At 39.1% G+C, this 17,876-nt stretch overlaps 1 protein-coding gene across 2 annotated transcripts in view; it reads right to left on the bottom strand.

Annotated features, from left to right (window-relative positions):
• RASGRF2 (Ras protein specific guanine nucleotide releasing factor 2) overlaps positions 1–17,876 on the bottom strand; it is a 127,264-nt gene that overhangs the window by 17,916 nt on the left and 91,472 nt on the right. For both annotated transcript variants that reach the window (XM_065656759.1, XM_065656760.1), the window contains exon 18: positions 10,921–11,027. In XM_065656759.1, the coding sequence (XP_065512831.1) occupies positions 10,921–11,027 (107 nt within the window). The remainder of the gene's footprint in view (positions 1–10,920; positions 11,028–17,876) is intronic.

The raw sequence follows: 17,876 nt of genomic DNA, 5'->3' as shown, positions 1-17,876 counted from the left end.
ACCTTCAGTAATCTAATGCATCGTAGATCTTCCTTGATAACCCATGGTTCTTGCGAGCAAGACCATGTTTGTGGCAAACCCCTGCTTGTTTCCATGGGAACGGAAGCCACAAAGTTATTGAAACTGGGAAATGTTAATTTTCACAAAGAATCAGCTACAATCCTTTGTGTTGCAACAGGGTCCTAAAGGGAGAGGGTTTCTGTAGACACATGTCTCTGAGGAGAACCACCCCTGGTGAAGACACACGTCCTCACAACATGTCTTTCACTTGAGGGGGTGCAGGAGCATCAGAGCACACCCAAAGTCACAAAGGAAGGTGATGCTTAGTTTAGAAAAGGGATGAAATCCATAAGATGAGGAGGAGGATGCATGTTCATCAAAGCAAGTGGTGTCACAACCACACTTACAGCACTTTTTAAGAAAGCTTATTGCTCAAAATGTCAGTCCTCAGAAATATCTTGCTGGCACCTGCCAGCAATGTCCTGGGCATTTCCCTCCTGTTACAAGCATTTTTTTTTCACCCTTCAAAAGTCTTCTCAGCTTGGCCAGAGCTAATTCATATTTTGAAGCCCACTAGTATCTGTGTCTTAGTTTTTTGTGCTGTTCGTCCGTGTTAGAGGATGTTGTAGGACAGGAACATCTGCAGTATTAGTCTTTGAATGACTACATATGCCTCAAAACTAGCAAAAAACCAACCAAACAAACAAACTGCATTGTATTTGTTTTATAAAATAAGTTTTGTGTAGCCATTGTCCAAAATGCCCTCTTTAGGAACTGTTTTAAGCCCTTCGTGCAGATATTTTTTATTTATTTATTTAGGGTATGCAAATGGACTAATCAGTGAAAGCACAAGGAATGTATTATAAGTAAACTACACAAGAGCACTGTTCACTCCAGCAATTTTTAAAAGAAAACCATTTGGAATATGAAACTATCGAAAGTTAACTAAAGGAGAAACACATGAGTCTGCACAAGCTTAAGCAACCAGTGTAAATAGTAATAGTACTGTCTGGACCGTAGTTTGGTGGTGGCCACCCTATAAAAGAAGCTGTGTATCTTTGCTAGTCATGCTACAAAAATATCATCAATGAACAGAGAAGGTATCCAAGAGCTGACAAACCTAACAGGGTCATTTAGCATGTCGGGTAATATTCTCACCTGCTGCTATGAGTGGGCAGTTCTTAACAACGTGATCGGGATTTTATCTCCCAAGTATGCTTCTTAAATCATAATTGGTTGATTATTTTCATTACTGGATAAGATTTCTTAAGAAGTCTTTATCGCAACAAAATTTGTCATGAAAAGGTCTATATTTTAAAACTTATTTAATTTGAGAATCAGGATGGGGAAGCCTCTCCTCTGAATATGAGACTTAGTAAAAATGAAGCACTTTCAGTTTTGCATATTTACAAGCTAATTCTTATAAGTAATGGGAATTAATACATTGCATGTTAATGGAGAAACACGTCGAGTAATCTCCACAAGATAGTAGCCCTGGCATCACTGGAAAAACTCATACTGTTGGCAAGCTATATGGACATGTAGTTCCTAATGTTAGGGCTGTCTTCCACTTCAGTTACAGTGCCTTTGGAAGAACCTTCATGGTGGAAAAATACACTTCTCTAACCTCAGAAAAATGAGAAGTCCTAGACCCTTTATCAGCAGAGCAAGCTCAAACTAGGGACTGACTAAGGATTATAGACAGGATAAATTGGTTTGTCTGACTCCTTCGGTCCCGGCTGCTGTCACACCTCCATGCCAGCCTGACCACGACTATTAGCAGAAGACGTCACTTTACAGCACACCCTTCCCACAGGACAGACCTGACCCCATCTCCATCCAGTTCCTGCAGCTGTTTTCTTACTGTCCCAAATCTCTTTTTTGTGCCTGGAGGTATTCTTTAGAGCAATGTGACAGCCGCTTCTTATAATGTGAGCAGAAAAAAAAATGAGAAAAGGTGGGTTTCAGAATAAAACTGGAGAGCTAATCTATTTTTCTGTTGAAGTTCATGATCTAGGGGTTACTGAGAGTCCATTGTGACGAACAATATATTAAAAAATCTAGGGAAATCATTACACTTAAACATGTACCTATACTTAACTCTATGTAGAATGGTTAACATGAGAATTATACAAACACAAAACCACTTAGCAAACAATTGCAAATATAATTTATAGATAAATATCTATAAATACATGCAGGTTATATCTGTATTATGTGCACTATATATTAATATTTATTAATATATTACATATGTATATTATATCTATTTATAGTATAGGCACACAGAGATTTATATGTAGCTATATACAGGTCTAGATATATTGTATATTGTATATCATATCCCTCTGTATAATTTTAGACCACTTTTGTGACATTTTTATCTGTTGTATCACCTGTTTATACATCTCACTACTTCTTCCAGACATCGGAAGGACTCACAATAAGACCCTGCCACCATCCTCTGCAGTGAAGGCTGTAAGCCCGAGTAAACCTGCTATACCAGCTTACATTCAAATTGCCGCATGTGTTAGACTACCCCAATGTTCAAAGAGACTTTCAGTTGAAATGTACATACCATGGAAGGAATACAGTCAGTCGCTCAAGGACTACTCAATCTTCCAGCAGGCACATTTAAATTTGACAGTGATCTAATACTTCATCAGAGGGCACGTACCTCTAGTATATTTTGAAGTCCACAGTAGCCTAAAGATTTGTGCGTCTTATTCAGATTTTCATTTGACTTAAAGTAGAGAAATTAACTTAGATTTACAAGCAAAATTTAGACTTTTATATCAAAGTCCATTACTGCCAGTAACAGGAAAAGATATTTCTTCCTAATTTATTTAATATTTATAGCGCAAAACAACTTATGAAATGTGCATGTGTAGAAAAAAATGACAGCTGATGAGTTAAGCAGGAGGACTGCCCTGGAGTCTCCCAGGATAAGAATAGGGCGTATGAAGTTCCCAACTGATCAAAAGCACCATGCATCACATTCAGCATCACTTAATGAAGTTTCCAGCAGTAGAAGACTGCAGCAACAGAGGGAAGTGTATTAATTTTGCTGTCGCCCACATGCACTATGAAAGCAAAAGCCTCCTTTGTAACTACAGAGCACCAAAGTCATCATGATTACATTTTAAGTAGACTCATAACCAACCTGTTGATCTCTACCATGCACAGGATTAGACAGCAATGTTCTTTTTATAAAGTGCAAGCATATTCCCTTGCAGGAGGAGCTAGGAAAGGTGTGCTGCAATCTGAGAAGTGCAACCTATTCCAGCTGAGTTTAAAAAAACAAAGACAAAAAGAGGTGATAAATTAGTAATCAATGGGCAAAAGACACTGCAGCAGAGGCAGCAGAAAGTAAGAAAAAGAAAAATATGTAGATCTAGAATATGTAGCAAGAAATATGTAGATCTACAATCAGTGGTTTATACAGTGAATATAATTTGCAAGTTTTGATGTAGGCTCAGTGAAACCTGAAAAGCTTTTCCTCCCCTCTTTAAATCTTCTTCAGTGAGAGGAAACATTCTTCATTTAGACACTCTAAGGAAACATTGAATAATCCAGACAAATAAAAGGGAGCTAAAACCTGAGAACATAATTTATATTTGAGTATGTCAGTGATAAGGACCACAGATAACTCAGGAGGGAGGAAAGGAAGGGACCGAAGGGGACAAGAGAAGGAATTGTGCATGAAGAGACCACAAAGAAATTCTGGAGGGAACCCTTCCACAGAGTTGCATCATCCAATTTCAAGACAACGCTACAAGCTTCATGTAAAAATAATCTCAGTCCTAAATTCAGCTCTGAAACTAGAGCCAACTTTTCAGCTCCTCAGGCACTTGCTTACAAGGCAAACATGCCAACTTGCAGGCTGTCTTCGGCGCCCTGTGATTGCCATGTGAAAGGGAGAAGGAGGACGACGAGTCGTCAGGATAAATGAAGCGCTATTCCCTCATGACAGTCTTTGCTGAATGCATTTGGGCTCGTTTTATTAGTTTCTCTCTCTCTTTTTAATTGCAATTTCCTGTTCCATAATATTATGCTCTGAGGAGACCCGAGAACGGGAAGTTCTCCAGATGCTCTGCCCAGTGCTGGTGGAATGTGCCACCCAGCCGAGCATCACACCCTGAGCTGGCAGGGCTCGTCACGGGTGGGAGGAGGGCTCTACCCAGTTGACCCAGAGTGCCTCCCAGGCTGGAAGCCTTTTTTCAAGCAGGGAATGACTGGAGCCGACTGCTTTCCAACCCAGCTGATGGCTTTCCAGTCCAGTCCCCAGACTCAGCAGGCACAGCCCACACTCTTTCCACAAACGCTCCCAGATGTAGCTGATATTATCGCTGCAAGCAAGAAGACTCGACGCCCTGAAATATTTTCCTAGCCACTTCTCTTTGTCTTGTGAATAACAACACAGTGTGAATTTTTCAATCCACAAACCACAAGTAAGAGAAAATGAAGAGGGATGTGTTAGATGGAAATGGGGAGAAGCAGAAAAGAAAAACATGGGGAAAGAACACATAGTGGTCATATTTCTAAAACCCGAAGTAATCAGCAAGGTATCAAGTAGGAAGAAATGTCAGGTAAAGACAGAAATTGGTGGGACTTTTGCGTAATAGCTGGAGATGGGAGAGTTTTAAGAGGCATCTGGAAGAGAAAATGCTCTGAGGGAAAGGAAGAGTTAAATTAGTGAAGGGAGAAGAAAAACCTAATGGAGGATTAAAAATGCCAGATGTGAAAGGGAGGGAAACCTGCACACAGAGCTAGAGTCGGGTTTTGGATGTCTCTGTGAGTACTGATACAGATCGGAGATGCTATGTGCAGACTCATTGGTCTTTGCCTACAACTGCAGCAGCGAACTGAAAATAGCAGATGGGCACAGACAATGAGGAAGACGAGCGTTGCTACTGGCTATAACCGATTACTTCAAAGTCACAGGCTAATGATAAAATCCTGCTGAGAGCCCAATATTGGAGATATCCAGGAGAGGATAAAGATTCACTGAAGGACTGTTTGCAAGGAATTTGGAATATTTTTAAATAGATGGGATTTTCCCTACAATTTTAATATATCTGCTCTCATACCAAAGTATAAACAGATAATTATTTCAATGATATCAGTGGAGTGACTCAATCTCCTACACAGCAGATCAAACTCTGTCACAGTTAATCTGAGTTACCCCAGTGCTGCAATCGTCTAAAACTATTTCATTCTCAGCATAAAAGCACAGACATCTGTGCTGAGAGCAATGTTTATAAATTCACCTGCAGCAAAACATTTACAGACACGGAAGGCAGAGATAGAGGATATTACAACTGGCTATCAGGAAAATTCATCCCTGAATTTGGAGTTAAGTCTGACTTATTTCAAGAAGTAAGCAAAGGACAACAGCTTTGTCTTCCAGTCAGTTTCAAGTGCAAAGAGACAGCCACCATTTGGGGAAGAGTGCCAGTCCTGATTCTACAGTATCAACGTCAGCCTGTCACTCCTGATGGAATATAATCAGGTTAAAAAGTACAAGCTACGTTAATAGCATGACTGAGTAATTCTCAGCCACATACAATACTAACCTCTCCTTATCCAAGCACTGTGTAACCGTGTTGTACAAAGAAACCTCGAAAGAAGAATCTAGCCATTGCGTGTTGTCAGATTAAGGAGTCCTGGACAGATAGGAAATATAACATCCCTGCCTCTTAGTCCTGGGATGCAGTACGTTCAAGAGCTTTGCAGAAAGACCTTAAGCGAAGAAGGACCTGTCAGGCTCCGGCAGAGGCGGGTGCAGAGCAGCACTAATTCGTTTGACTGACTGCAAGCTTGGCTACCATTCCAGGGGTGACTCATGTTCCCTGAAGGGTCATGGTACAGCAAACCCTTACACTTCTGTGACGTTTGGACAGAGCATAGCAACAATTAAGTGCATTACTCTTCAATGCATAACTGCATTGGGCATAAGCTCATGCAAACTGGATTTCTTCATTAAGTGCCCAACGGCACACTGGAAGGCTCACTCAGGGTTCCCTCGCTCTGCCTTTCTCTGGGGCAACCTCTCTGTTTCTTCAGCTCACAATTTGTATCATGATGTCTGTTTATTTCAGAAAGAACCCCAGAAATGTCTTTGCTGTTTCAAGGCAGAGGCCATGGATCCTAGGGGTTTATTTGAAGTCTAGTTAAAATATCTTACTATCATACAACAAGTGTAGCTTAAGTGTAATCCGTTCACATTTCTAGAATAAACTTTGTATAACTTTGCCAGGCATCATATTCATTACTCTATGCCTTTAAATACAAGGCAAGTGGGATTCGTATAAAGGAATTTTTATCTTATTTTTTATTCCAATGTACAAAATGGAATTGGCCAATTCATGTGCACTAAAACTATGTTTAACCAACTGAAATCACCTTTGTTTGGACAATTCTCTGTATACAGGTGTACTCCATAATCCCTAAGTGCTATCAATAACTACATCTGCAAGACTTTCTGTTGAAAACCCATCACAGCTTTGTCAGTATGAGCAAGAAAATGACTTGCAGTAGATTATTTCACAGCTGGAGCAAGACAGGCATCAAGCATGAGATCATGACCTATACTCTCAAAATTCAGGCCTCAATCTTCTCCCCAGATCTTGTGTTAACTTCATAACTCACTGACACTGTCTGGCAGCCATCTAGTTTGTTAAGATTTACCAATTCACTCCAGCTGAGATCTTCAAAGAAGCCAAGGGGAACAAGCACCCAGCTCTCATTCAACTCTGAGAAGTCTCTTCATCAGCAGATGTGAAAGCTTTCTCCTTGGACAAGCTCCATCTCAGTCTGCTTGCCACAGAAGCAGAAAAAGCCCTTGATTTTGTAACATGAAGAGTTTAGATAAAAGACATGGAAGTATTGTTAAACAAAGAAAATGAGGCTGCAAGACCTCACTAGGATAATGAAAATCACATAGACTTTCTCCCCTTGCCCTCCTTTTGCCTTCATATTTTTCCATCTCTACAGGAATCAGTGGGAGTTTTATCCTCATGAGACCTTTCCGTTCACAGCAATGCTCTTGTCTTCACAATGACTGCCTGCCTCAACATTTGTGTTTTCGTTGTTTACAATGGGAGAATCCTACACTGTTCCTCTCAACTACATTTTAAAAATGAAATGTAAACACGAACATTCTGCTGTTATTTTGGGCAAAAAGAAAGCTTTGCTGGGCTGTAGGTGGCTGAATGAAAAAGACAGAGAAGAGTAGGGGAAAAAAAGAGGAGGGATAGGGAATGAAAAGAACTAAAATGTAAATAGAAAACCCTGGAAAACTTAAACGAGCCATCTTTCACACTGCACTGGTTTTGGATGGTGAGTCTTCTTGCTCAGTGTGGTAAAAACAAAACATATGTGTCACATTATGTGAGGAAGATTTTCTCCAAATTTTTATCTGTGCCTTGGGAGCTCCTGGAGACATTAATTAGTTCCTTCTGCCCTCCTGAAAGGGCTGAAGATCTGGCATTATCACTATAAATTTAGTTGGAATTTAAGTGAGGCTCCTACAGTGTATGACCCAAGTTTTAAAAATAATTAATCCTTTTTCTAAGCATTGTTTAGTATGATTTCAAGATAACAAAACCGCTTTATGAAAGCATATCCTCACTGAATAGGCTGAACTGTTGATTTTAATGATTCTGTTTTCTGGCCACAGACAAGTGGCCAGTCTCAGATAATTTTAAAAAACCCACAAGCTTTAAACAAAAAAACAACCCTGAAACATCCACAACTGTGGTTTTGACATGGTTGCAATATACTGTAGGAAGCTAATTCATTTCATAGCCCAGCAGAGGACAGACTCTCCAAGCCCTGGGTAAGGATTTGCTGGAGAAAAGTGAGGAAACACAAGGCTTTGAACCATTTGTTTGGATAATTCCTCTCTCCATCGGTTCATGCGCTAACCCTGACCCATGTTATTACACGTTTGAGAGCAGCACACTTAAGCAAGCCAAAGGGATCCAGAGGGAGGGATGGAGGGCAGGGCTAAGTGGGATGATATATGTAAGAGCACATTTAACAGATGGTTGTATGTTAGTGTCTTTACATTGCACACATTTCTGAACATAGCCTGCATACTCCTATGTGACAGTGCAGCACCTCATGTGCTCTGGGCACCAGAATACAATAAATCAGTCCAACAATTCAGGCAGACAAACAATGTGCAGAGAATTGGTGGATCAGAGAGCACCGGAACAGAGTTAGTTATGCTGCAGAGCTACTCACACACTGCAACAATAAGGATGTCTGTAGTAGCATCTCGCACCCTAAAAAGAGAACTGAAGAAGGACCCACAGTTTACCCATCTAATGTCTTTGCTTCTCTTTACATCTAGTTAAAATGAAATGTCACTTTGGCAGAAAAAAGTCTGTGCAGCAGGTCAACTTTAACTAGCAATGACCACAAGGATCTTGGGCACATCACAAGGAGAACAGTCTACCTGACAGTGGGAGAAGCCTCTCCCACAGAGGACAGAAATTGCCTGTTTGGTGTCAGCAGTTTTTGTAGCAAAAGCAAATTCAAAGCCAAGTGGAGAGAAAAGAGTATAATCAAAGCACAGATAATGTTGCACTGCATGTTTACTTTGCAAATATCCGTTTATTTTGTTAACTCTTTTTTTTTTTTTTGTAATAAGAGAGTAAGACCTGCCCTTGGCTGCTGCTGAACATGAAGGACATCTCAAATGCTTTAAGTGGCCAGAGAATGATGCAAATACCTTAAAATGTAATAAAGTTTTTGGCAGATCTGTTGATCGTGTAAAATTTTAATACTTACATTGTTTTGTCATTTTTGAAATCTAATAAACATTTCTTCACCAGACACTGGTGGCTAAAGGTTCTCTGGCTTGCAGTTTGTGTTGTTATTGTAAAATGAGGCTCTGAGCTACTGCTCTCCCAGGACTGTACATCTTTACTGCCAACATTTCATACTATTTGGCCAGACAGTAATTCTTCACTTGCCTTCCTTAAAGCAGTCCTGTCCCATATATTTTGGCAGAAACTAGCCAGTCATTTTTGGTTTGCTGAGGTCTTCTGTCCTTTCTTTCTCCCTAGTCTCACAAGTAAACAACACAAAAATCTGATTCCATGCTCTGTTGCTGTAGCATTCATTACTTTCTGCGCCAAAGTCCTTGCATTTTAAAATATTTACCACATCAGAATACTGGATTAAGAGAGCTACAGAATTAAAATCTGCCACACTTGCTATGTTAAAACACAGCGAATGACTAGGGAGTCCAGTTAATAGCTTTCACTTTGAGAACGCACACTGTTGAATTTTCATTCATTACCTTTGTCCTCTTACTATTTTAAAGATAATATAATGGTAAACGTTATGTAAAAGTAGTTGCAAAAGTTGCAAAAAGTTGCAAAAAAGTTGCAAAAGTATTAAGGACATTATTAAATTTTTTGCATAAAATGGGTACTTTTGAAATGGAAACAGAAAACACTTGTATTTTGAAGGAGAGAAAGTATATTTTGGGCAAATTGCTACAACGACAGAGTATGCTCGCACTCTTCACAGTTACTTTGAGCTTATGATAGAGAATCATCACAACTCAATCAGGGTCAGCTCTGAAACTTAAACTTCAGTTTAACTAGTTGTAGACAGTTGCTTAATGTAGACCAAAGTCTGATGACTCCTAGCATTTTCACAACCACATTAATTGACCATCTTTTAATTCATATAGATGGTCAACTCAACTCGTAGCAGTTACTTAATACAAAATATGGCAGAGACACAGTACACTACCATAACACAGAACAGTATTAACAGACTTCTGCTGTTCCCATTACAGGTCAAGATTTTGCCATGCAATGATTTTTATTTAACAGGTGGTCAAAGAGAACTTGCTGTGCATAGGTTGTTCCCAAAAACTAAAAATATGTTTAATCATTTCCATGGTATCAAGAGAGATTTTATCAAATTCTTCTGGGCTGTTCAGCTTTTCAAACACATCCAGTTTTCCCACTTGTGCATTTCTTAAGGACTTCATTCTCTAGCAAACTTAACCTCTATGATAATTAAAAGCTATTACATGGAAGAAAAGGAACTGAGTTTGACATAGGACAGTTTGACATTGCTGCAGTTAGCTGTGCAATAAACTCTTTTTAGATCAAGTGTCCTTGATTATTAGCATGTAATGACAAAGCTGTCTATAATTGCCATGAAGTACCATCTGTCCAAGGTATGCAAAAATCTTTCATTTGCTTCCAAAGTGCTCTCACTTTTCCCCCTTCCCTCTTCCCTCTCTTCTTCCCTCCCTCATTTCTTTCAATTATTTTCCTGGTAGTCTTCTACATACATGCCAAAGTCTTCCAACATTTGTCTCACCTGGCAGCTTAAAGGACACGGCTATCTCTATGGAATTCTACTAGCTACTCAGATTTTTTTTTCCCCCTCCCTCTGCCGACACAGTTTTATGGTTACGTATCAGACTCACAGTCCTGTCACAGTTTGTAGAAAGACAAGCATGAAGGACTGGTGCCTCTTTCCATATAAAACTCACAACAAATAAATAAACATCTGTAGGCAAACACCAGTATTTAAACACATTCATCCAAAGTAACTGAACCAAGCTGCCTGTAGCTTGGACACTGACAATCTGAAAGATAAATCCAAGATGCTCATAACAGTCGAGCACTTACACACAATGTTATCAAGAATAAGGTTGTACCTGGATATTTTCTGGAGAGCTTTGCAAGGCTAGATGAAGGATCCTTCACTTGCTTAACAGTGTGTTTTTACAAGCTTATTTTCCACGTTATCTATACAGCACTGACTTTTCGGGCCGTTTGACCTTTGCTACACTATACAGCAGCACTGCCTACAAATATTTTGTAGGGAGAACACAAACGTATTACAGATGGTGAGGAGAAGGGTGCAACAGGACAATACCTGAGAATGCTTGGAGACCCAGTGGCGCAAGACATTCAGGACACGATTCGTGGCTGCTCTGCGTATTATGAACTCTTTGTCGCACATGCGTTCAGAATTGTTAAATCCTGTGCGAAAAAAACACAAATTAATGTTAAGGAAGGTAGCAAAAATTCAAATATAGGATTAATAACTTGGGTAAACTGAAAGCTCATGGAACATTTATGTGTAATAAAAGGAAAGATGCCTATATAGATTTTCAAGCATGACCATTTAGGCAGCTAAAGAAATGGAGGAGGATAGAAGTCTAAACACAGAGGAGAAGAAGGTGAACACAGAAATGTCCCTTCACGGTATTGTACAGGCTCTACTAGTTGAAAGAGACTGTTCAAATAAGCTATTTGGTTTTTTTACCATTGGAGTGACAAGAAAGTGGGCAGGTATACAGAAAACACATTTACAACCACAGCTGCCTGAAAACAAAGATTTGCCACCTGCAGCATTTCCCCGCACATCCGGTAAAGACAACTTTTTTTTTTTCAGCAATATTTACTTACAAAGAAATGGTTTTAAAAACAAACAAGAAAGTTTCTCCAAACATTCAAACTATTGCTTCTTTCCCTTCTAGTTTCTGCTTTATCTTGATCATAAATACAATCTATATGATAACATAATGATTACATTACTTTAATAATAATGAAATTATTACATTAAAATTCCAAATTAAAAACCAAACAAAAAACTCTGAAGACACACTTGAGAGTTTGTTGTTAGATTTGATCTTACACTGTCCTGCTTCTCATTTCACTCAGCACAGAGTGCAAGTAACAACTGGAAACACTGTCCCATATGACCAGTACTTTACTATTTTTTTGGCATAAAACCTGCTCTAAATCCAGTGTATTACTATAAATAGCAAAGGCTGATTAAACTTCTCTTTATTCTGTGAGAAACCCATTGGAGGTATTCTTAGAGGCTAGTATTAGCTTTGCTTTATTTTTATTAAAGACAATCCCCAAAATCCAAATTTCTGATCTGTAATTTTTGAAAGATAAGCAGGAAAATAAACGTTTAACTGCACTCTTAGATCTTTCACTGCAGGTTGGACACCAAACCACAAATGTATTTTCTACACTCACATTTCATTGAAGCTTTTAACCTATGGCATATCACACTGTAGTTGACATCTATGATTCAGTATCAAAGGAAGTTTCGTATTAAAACATCTTCAGGAGTTTCACTGCCCATAAACAGCAAAGTAAACAAAATCTCTGAGGCTTTACCCAGTAAAATGTAACCCAGGCAAAATTTTGCTTGTTAATTTTCTATGCCTTTCACAGTTAACCTTTTGCAGAAGCAATTAGGCATACACATTATAAACTGTTCAATTAGCCACTTCATTGCAGCAATGAAAGTCACAATGACATTTATATATTAAAGCAGTGGAGTGTTTATCAAAGTAACATTAAGGAAAAGGACTTTCAGTAAGCCGGAAGGAAAACAGAAACAAGCCTACAGGGACAGTTTCCAGTCAGCTGCAAAAAGAATAAAAAGAGCAAGAAAGGGAAAAGGAAAACCTCCAGAGATCACTTCAGCAAACTTCTGTGGTCCTCAGAATTTCATCAATTTTTAACCAGTAATTAGTTTGTTGTGGAGAAAAGGCAACATGTTCACCCAGATCCACATTGTCAGTACTTAACGTTGAAATCTTGAACCTATAAATGGACATCTCCAGTTTTTTAAGAAAGGAATTTAGCTGAACATAGATGCACATGTGAACTTAAGTCCAAGTGGGTGGTTCATTGCAAATCTTCAGGTACAAGACTTCAAATAAATAACTATATCAGTGAAATCTCTGTAGGGAGAGCTTATTGCAGCCTTTCAGTACTTAAAAGGGGCCAATAAGAAAGATGGGGACAGACTTTTTAGCAGGGCCTGTTGCGACAGGACAAGGGGTGATGGGTTTAAACTAAAAGAGGAGAGATTCAGGCTGGACATGAGGAGGACATGTTTTACAATGAGGGTGGTGAAACCCTTGTCCAGGTTGGCCAGAGAGGTGGTGGATGCCCTATCCCTGGAGACATCCCAGGCCAGGCTGGACGGGGCTCTGAGCAACCTGAGCTGGGTGAAGATGTCCCTGCTCATGGCAGGGGTAGCACTGGGTGAGCTTTGAAGGTCCCTTCCAACCCAAACTATTCTATGATTCTACGAAATATATGTTTCTCAAAATAAAACTGGAAATCTATTAACTCCATTCTGACCTTATTTTAAATACCAGACAACCCAAAAAGCCAGGATATGTTTCTTTCTTTCTTCACACAACATTTATAACTTAGTGCCCTTTACAGAAACAAAAAATAATCCACAAATCCTCAAGCAACACTTGCTGTCCAAGACCTAAATCTGCAGATTAAATTTGAAGAAGATCATGTTCATGACATTTTCTTGTGGAAATGGAAAGCAGTGGAATACCCACTGTTCTCTGTACACCAGCTTAGCACCCTTCCATTTGGATGCCTGGCTTTGTCTCAAGGTTTTCCCTTAGGACTTGTTTTGAGTAACAGCAGACCTCAGGTGGGCTCCAGATTCAGTATCTTTGACAACAGCTCAGCAGACGTAGGCCTTAAGCCAGAGCCAGTTGTGCTGTAGAATACTACAAGAAGTCCTTAGACCTTGCTGAGGCAACTGAGGCTGGAGCATGACAAAGCTACTGGGACATGTAGTGTTCAGAAAAAGCCTCTGCCTCTGTTCCTCTTCTACGATCTACCATGCTTTTTCCAAGTAAATGCTTCTGCATTCTATTCCTTCTACATGGAAGGAACATGGGGCAGTTCAGAACAAAGGGATTGATTATACTCCCACTTCAAGTCATAACAATGATCTGGGCAATGCTGGAGACTTGCACTACAACAAAAATGAAGAACTGCCCCTCATGAAGGCAGAGGTGTGCAAGTCATCGTTGAGCAGTGTGGAGAGATCTGCAGAAACGAATAATATGATGTTCTCTAGGTCTATCACCAGAAGACATTGCAAAGTGTGAACCTGTGGAATCATGCGTAGCACACTGCTGGCTCTTCACTTTTTCATCCTGAACTGACTTGGACCTGAAGTGGAAGCCAAGTCTGCTAGCATGCAGTAGAGATGGTTACCATCCACATCATTAAAATGCCCACCATGGACATTAATTAGGTTAGTCTCGAAATCAGAAGTTCTTTAGTAACTGCTACTATTCACTAGATAAGCTTAAGTGGATTTATATACATTTTTTAAATTAAAATTGTAGACAACAGTCACCGATTTTTAATCTATCACCTATATATCAGAAGACTATATAAGTGTAAAGTAATACACAGATGGCTAACAGCAAATTTATTCAAAACTAATGTGTCAGCTCCCTTCCCATCAGGTTAGCAACAGCTAAAAACCCCACCATTTAAAGCACTGGACTGTATAATTCCTGATACTAAGGAAATTATGTTGTATTATTAACCTAAAGTTAGTGAATATTGAACATGAAAGCAAAAGAAATCTCAGTATTTTTTACAGTCATCGCTTAGATCTTTTCAGTAACAAAAAAGTACGCAAGAGAAAAGGTACTCAAGAACATTTAAAATGGACAGAAGAGTGGTATTAATTTCAGGATCTTACAAAACTCTGAAAAAATAGAAAAAATGTCAGTGGCAAACAAGTATGACCAGTAGGTACTGCTACTTTTTGGCCTTTAACTTCTACAGAAAAGGCCTAATCAAAACACTAAAAAAACCCCCCAACAAATACTTAATTGCTGTAGCTGCATTAATATAGGAGCAGAAACATGCAAAAGCAAGCCCTTGCCTAGCATTTGTTTTGCTCCTCCTAACTTTCAATGTGACATGGACTTTGGGACAGAGCCTGCAAAGGGGACATGACCAGACTAAGATCTGATGAAGCCACTACAGGAGCTATCTCAGCAGGCATCCGTGAACTTTGATGATGCCATCTGTGTTTCCTGCACTTTTCACAGTGCAAATTCCTTCTAAAATGTGAGTTTTACTGCTGCTCCTTACTCCCCGCTCTCTCCTTCTGCCCACCTAGTCCTCTCTTAATGTAACTCCAAAGAAAACCCTGAGCCACCATGACAACTGCAACTATTCTATATGCATATTTCGAAGAGCCCTGTATACAAATTTATCTGTAAGTGGCACATTCACGTTGCGACTTACAGACAGCTCATGTGTCTGCTGCTGTCTACGCTGCAAAAAGGAATCTAAATCTTCCAATCCTGTCCAGTTTTGCAACAGGTAGCAGTGGTGCTAGTCTAGCAGGACCTCCTGATGTTGATCTGCAAAGAACACACGTTTCGCCATAGGTTTCATTGCACCCTGAGGCATATCTCAGAGAGCATCCTACCAGTTTCCAGTTAACCTTTTAGCATTGGTACATCTGCTCTATTATTCCACATATACTTTTTCTACCTATTTTTGAGCTAGGAATAGTTTTTAACTCTGATTATACAGTCTCTGGCATAAGATCACTGCTGTCCATGACTTGGACTTGGAGGCACCCTTAGCCATGTAGGCTATAAATCTAAGTGGATTGAATGATCAACGGAATAGCTGTATCTGATCAGATAAAATTTCATCTATCTTGGTATCCAGAAACAAATGCTTGTGGAAATAATCTTTAAAAGAGGCAATTTTGAAGTGGTCTTTCCCATACTGTGTTATTCTGGGTACTGAGCAGTCTGGGGGCCAACTCCACACATTATACTTAAATCAGCGGGAAAGCAGGCATGATTTCTTATGAGATCATCTTCACTGTGGTTCCAGGAGAGGAGAGAGGTGAAGGGTCCTGTCTAGAGGGATTGCCAACCTTTGCAATGTTTTAATTAGGATTCTGGGTGGAACTGCTCACATCCAGACCCCATGGTGAAATAATCTGAAACAATCCATGGTGAATATCTGTTTCTCTCCTGAAGGAAGCAACCCTTCTTCATGAGAAATATCGGCAATATTTCTAATCATTAAACATCTAAGTGGGCTGTGGCTTCAGTGAGTGCTACTTTCAAATAATGTTTTTTCCCCAGTATCTGTTGAGATTAATATATACTGCTTCCACAAATAGTTTCTTCACATAACAGTGATGCGGAATTTATACCACACACTGTCAAAACACAATGTTAACCTGCAGCATTGCTAGTTTCAGTGAATTACTTCTTTCAACGTAGTTGAATCACTCTGTTCACGTACTTCTCTTCAGATTATGTTGTGCAAAATCCGGTTCCACCTTCGGATGTTTTTGTTATGTGCACTATAATCAAAACTAATATTTTTATAGTTTACACTATCACCACAGATTTTTAAATAAAAAAAAAAGGTGCTGAATAGACATACATCTCAACACCTGCTGACAAAAACGGATTAAATTATGGTGATACCTTGTACATAGATAGCTCTTCTTATGTGAAAGTCTAAAGCACTTTTCAGTGGTTGGTATCACTATCTATCCCATTCAGAACACAAAAAAACGCAGGCAATCAATGCCTACAGGTAGGATGTGTCAGTGTTTCCACCTTTGGAATTGCTGCACTCGGGACCACATCCAAAAAGCACGTGTGAGTGTGAGACAGAGAAAAGACCCTCTCCTCAAAAGCTACTAAGAAGTCCCTTTAGCAAAATCCTGTCCTGCTTTTTCTTGTTCTACTGAACAAAACTGACTCCATCAGTGATTTACATTATTTCCTCTTTAAAATCTACATCAGCCAAGAGGAACATTTGTATTATGTTAAATTCTGCACTGTATATGTTAAGTTAAGTACGCTTGCTTTTCTATTTAAGATGTCAAAAACTCTCAGTCTAGTTACAGTAACCATAATCTCTGCATTTTGTTTTTCTGCATTAATACAGCAGCACACAGTTCTTGACCACAGTAATTATGTAAAAAGTTTTGATGATTCATATATTTTTAAGAGTTTATCTATACATTTCCATTCACAAGATTTAGAGGTAACTTGTTTGAAGTTTTGAAGGGTGATTTCAACAAGTTTCTGGTGTCTTTCTCAACAAAAAACTTCATTTAAGAAAAAGACTTTGTGTCAGTTTCACCAAAATACTCTGGAATCATGCACTGAAGCTGAGTTAGCACCTAACACAGGAGAAAATTGGACTCCACTACTTGAGGAGGTCAAGAAAAACCCACAGAGTCCTAGAGAAGTGTAAAGGGAACATTCATAGTTCACAAAACAGATGACAAACAAGCAAAAAAAGTCAAATGTATTTCTCTGTCATATATTTATTTTCTTCTGATAAATACACTGAAGAGTTGTAGGCCAGTTTCATGATGCGGCCTGGCTCAAATCCTGAAAGCTTAGGCTTGGCAAACATCAGTGTTACTTTCTGACCTGGATAAAGAATAAATAAAAACCCCAGGCTTGGAGCGGAGCACTTTTCATCCACAGATTAAAACTGAAAAATCCTCTCAAATATATGCAGCACAAAAGAAAAGCCTTCCCAACATATATGTGGTACAAAAAAACTTAACTGGGAAAGGTTTTCCTTGACATACCTAAGAAAGTTTGGATGACTGTTTAAAGATAACCATCTTTATTGGTGCTCAAGCAAGTAATTGAGTTTCACACATTTTCACAGAAATGTGTCAGATAGTAAGTAGCCTAATATAAGAAAACTACACTGGCAATGACTCTCCTCTCCTTTTCATTTCTCTAGTTATGATATCAGGTTGCCATACACTAGCCAGCTGAAGAATGACAGAGCTGGAAAAGAAGACCATATTAACTGACAGGAAAAAAAGCATAAAAATGACAATCTCCCATTCACTGCATACAGAATATCGTATTTGATCAGCAATACAGTTCTTCCTTTTTTTCCTTTATTGTAATTATCAAATGTGCACATTCAGATTTATAATGGAGCAGGTCATATGAGCAGCCTGAGGCTTGGAAGTAGGAGCTATTGAGTTTAGCCATGATCTTTGGGTTA

This window comes from Caloenas nicobarica, chromosome Z, assembly GCF_036013445.1.
Source record: "Caloenas nicobarica isolate bCalNic1 chromosome Z, bCalNic1.hap1, whole genome shotgun sequence".
Classification (NCBI taxonomy): Eukaryota; Metazoa; Chordata; class Aves; order Columbiformes; family Columbidae; genus Caloenas; species Caloenas nicobarica.
Note: the sequence above shows the minus strand (reverse complement) of the source record. Positions and strands in the feature narration are given on the sequence as shown.